The sequence below is a fragment of the Colletes latitarsis genome, chromosome 12, assembly GCF_051014445.1.
Source record: "Colletes latitarsis isolate SP2378_abdomen chromosome 12, iyColLati1, whole genome shotgun sequence".
In the NCBI taxonomy this organism is placed as follows: domain Eukaryota; kingdom Metazoa; phylum Arthropoda; class Insecta; order Hymenoptera; family Colletidae; genus Colletes; species Colletes latitarsis.
Genome location: NC_135145.1, coordinates 11300391 through 11304118, shown reverse-complemented (window position 1 = coordinate 11304118; position 3728 = coordinate 11300391). Strand labels below are relative to the sequence as shown.

Here is a 3728-nt window from a genome sequence, read left to right as displayed (position 1 = left end):
ACACACCCCTCCCACCTCTCCCCAAGGAGGTGGGACGGAGTCTTTCGAAGATTTTCCCCACGACAAAAAAAAAAAAAAAAAAAAAAAAAAAAGACTCAGATGGCATGAAATTGATACGGCTTTCGTTAACCGTATATTGACCGGTGCAGTGATAAATTCTAACCACATAGAACTTTGCAATTTTCTCGAAGATGCAAGGGATATTGTAGTCGATCATGTGCGAAACATTGTGCTGAAACATGATAGTGTAAAAATAAATACTATACTTAACGGTGAATTTGTGGCTGGTAACAAATGTGCAAACAAAAGTGTTAACACGAAAAACTGTGAACTTTTTCACTTGTCTGACCTACGCGAATGGTACGATTTACGCGTCATCGAACCCATTCTAGCATCCATAGACGAGTTTCAGGAACGCGATAGTGGGTGGGCGCTGTCGCGTATACTGAATTTAATTGTTAATGTAAATAAATATATGCCGATGCATGCAGGACGTGCCATACAATTACCGCGAGAGATACGACTAAAGAAAGCAGTGATCAATGTATGCTCGACGGACAATGCATGTTTTGCGTGGTCGGTGGTGGCCGCTCTGTATCCAGCCGAAAGTCGCGTATCTCTGGCATCGTCATATCCTCATTATACAACAGTGTTGAATATCCAGGATATTGAATTTCCAATGACATTGAACCAAATTAAAAAGTTTGAACATATCAACAACATCTCCATCAATGTCTATACCATTGAGAATAAGAAGGTGTTACCAATACGAGTCACCGATAAGAAGATGGAAAGACATGTCAATTTGTTGTATTTAGGAGCAAACGACGTGGGACATTTCACATGGATTAAGAACTTATCTCGCCTCGTATGCACACAATTGAGTAAACATAATGGCAGGAAATACTTTTGTGATAGGTATGTATATAATAAATCTTTTAAATATTTTATGTTAGATAAAAATTATGTCTCTTATTGCAGATGCTTACACTACTTTAGTTCGAATGAGAAGCTGGAAGCTCACACCATGGATTGTGAGAAGATGAACGATTGCGCAATCATATTGCCAACTGATGATTGCAGTAAGTGGCTCAGCTTCAGCAACTACAACAAGAAAGAGCGTGTTCCGTTTATTGTGTATGCCAATCTGGAATGCATCCTGGAGAAAACAGATACTGATCGAGAAGCGTCAAGATACACGTACCAGCATCATCGAGTATTTAGCGTGGGATATTATGTGCGGTGCTCGTACGACGACTCGTTATCTACGTTTCAATGTCGTCGCGATCCCGATTGCGTATCATGGTTTGTGAGACAACTTCAAGATTTGTCACATCGTGTAAAGTCTATTTTATCGATCAATGTACCCATGGAAAATTTATCAGCTGAACAATTACGAAATTTTAATATGGCAACACACTGTCATATATGCGAAACACCGTTTACGCGAGATGATAAGCGGGTACGCGATCATTGCCACTTAACCGGTCGATACAGAGGTCCTGCACATTCAAATCACAATCTAAATTATAAAGACGCGTTTGTCATCCCCATAGTCTTTCACAATTTATCCGGTTATGATTCACATTTTATTATCAAGGAGATAGCCACAGCATTTGAGGGTGATGTCACTGTATTGCCGATAACAAAAGAGAAGTACATTTCATTTACAAAATGGTGCTTCCCACTGCGCATCGCACATACCTTAGGGCTTGACTTACATAACTTGAAATTACACGATCCGAGTTTCAAAAATTATCTGCGGAAGATTTTGATTTATTGACGCGAAAAGGGGTGTTTCCGTACGAGTACATTGACTGTGTCGAAAAGTTGGACCAATCCTGTTTACCATCACGCAATTCATTTTACAGTTCCTTAACTGGCGATACAGTATCCGAAAACGACTACGCACACGCTGTCAACGTGTGGAAGCGGTTCTCCATTGAAACGCTCGGCGAGTATAGCGATTTGTATATGAAGACGGATGTCTTGCTGTTGGCTGATATTTTTGAAAATTTTCGCAATAGTTGCATCGCAAGTTATGGACTCGACCCCGCGCACTATTATACTTTGCCTGGTTTTACGTGGGATGCCATGCTGAAGCATACACGTATCAATTTCGAACTTCTTACCGATATCGACATGGTCCTATTTATCGAACGTGGTATACGTGGTGGTTTGAGTCAATGTTCCAACAGACGCGCGTGAGCCAACAACAAGTACATGCAGTCGCACGATCCATCGCAACCGTCGTCATATTTAATGTATTTCGATGTAAATAATTTGTACGGCTGGGCAATGTGTCAACCATTACCATATGCCAATTTTCAGTGGGCCAACAACAAAGATGTAGATGTAATGGCCGTAGCGTTAGACTCATCGATGGGGTATATTTTGGAAGTCGACCTGGAGTATCCGCAACATCTGCATGATTCGCACACTGACCTACCGTTCTGCCCAACACGTGATAAACCGCCTGGCAAGTGCCAGGAGAAGCTCCTCGCGACTCTATACGATAAGAAGCGTTACGTAATACACTATCGCAATCTGCAGCAATGTATTCGTCACGGCCTTCGTGTAACTGAAGTTCACCGCGTATTACAGTTTTCCCAATCCCCATGGCTTCGCGATTACATCGAACTAAATACAAAGTTCAGAACTCTTGCTACAAACGATTTTGAGAAAAATTTATATAAGTTAATGAATAATGCAGTGTTTGGCAAAACCATGGAGAATGTGCGCAATCATGTAGATGTCAAATTAGTAACGAAATGGGGAGGGAGATACGGTGCAGAGGCACTGATCGCTAAGCCAAATTTCCATAGTCGCAGCATATTTTCGGAAAACCTAGTTGCGGGTATGTGGGTATGATATATCTAAGATTTGTTTGTTTGAATTCCATCACGATTACATGTTACCCACACATAGGCATAAATGTAAAATTATGTACACCGATACAGACAGTCTAATCTACTACATCGAGTGTGACGATATTTATGAACTTATGATACGCGATATTACCCGCTTTGACACGAGCGATTATCCCACAGATAATCGATATGGTATTCCGCTTACTAATAAGAAGATACCAGGTTTAATGAAAGATGAAAATAATGGTGCGATTATGACCGAATTTGTTGGATTGAGAGCGAAGATGTATGCCATACAAGTCGATGGTAAGAAAGATACGAAAAAGGTGAAAGGTGTCAAGAGTAATGTTGTAGCGCGAACTATAACATTTGATGATTATGTGCAATGTTTGATGGGTGAGGTTGAAAAGATTTGTCACCAATCGTGTATAAGATCCATGTTGCATGAAGTGTACACGGTATCAGAAACAAAAATTGCTTTGAGTCCATACGATGACAAACGATATATTGTACCATATTCAACCAAGACGCTGCCGTGGGGGCATTATAAAATACCGCTTTAGACATACCAATTATATTTCTTATTCATTTTTCAATATATATATTTTTTATGTAATTTTTATATTTCTTATTCATTTTTCAATATATATATTTTTATTTATATTTTTTATGTAATTTTTATATTTCTTATTCATTTTTCAATATATATATTTTTTATTTATATTTTCATGTAATTTTTATATTTTTTATTCATTTCATTATATATATATTTTTATGTATGTAATTATAGTATGTAATAAAACAATTTATATATACATGGTATCTCTACACATCTCCCTCACCCCAATTTGTTATTAA

At 38.5% G+C, this 3728-nt stretch overlaps 1 protein-coding gene across 1 annotated transcript; it reads left to right on the top strand.

Annotated features, from left to right (window-relative positions):
* The first annotated feature begins 352 nt into the window (after positions 1 to 352).
* Positions 353 to 3433, top strand: LOC143348732 (uncharacterized). The gene is made up of 3 exons (XM_076779329.1): positions 353 to 918; positions 982 to 1462; positions 2852 to 3433. Exons 1-3 carry the CDS (start codon positions 476 to 478, stop codon positions 3431 to 3433), a joined length of 1506 nt encoding a protein of 501 aa, XP_076635444.1. The 5' UTR covers positions 353 to 475.
* Positions 3434 to 3728: the final 295 nt, after the last annotated feature.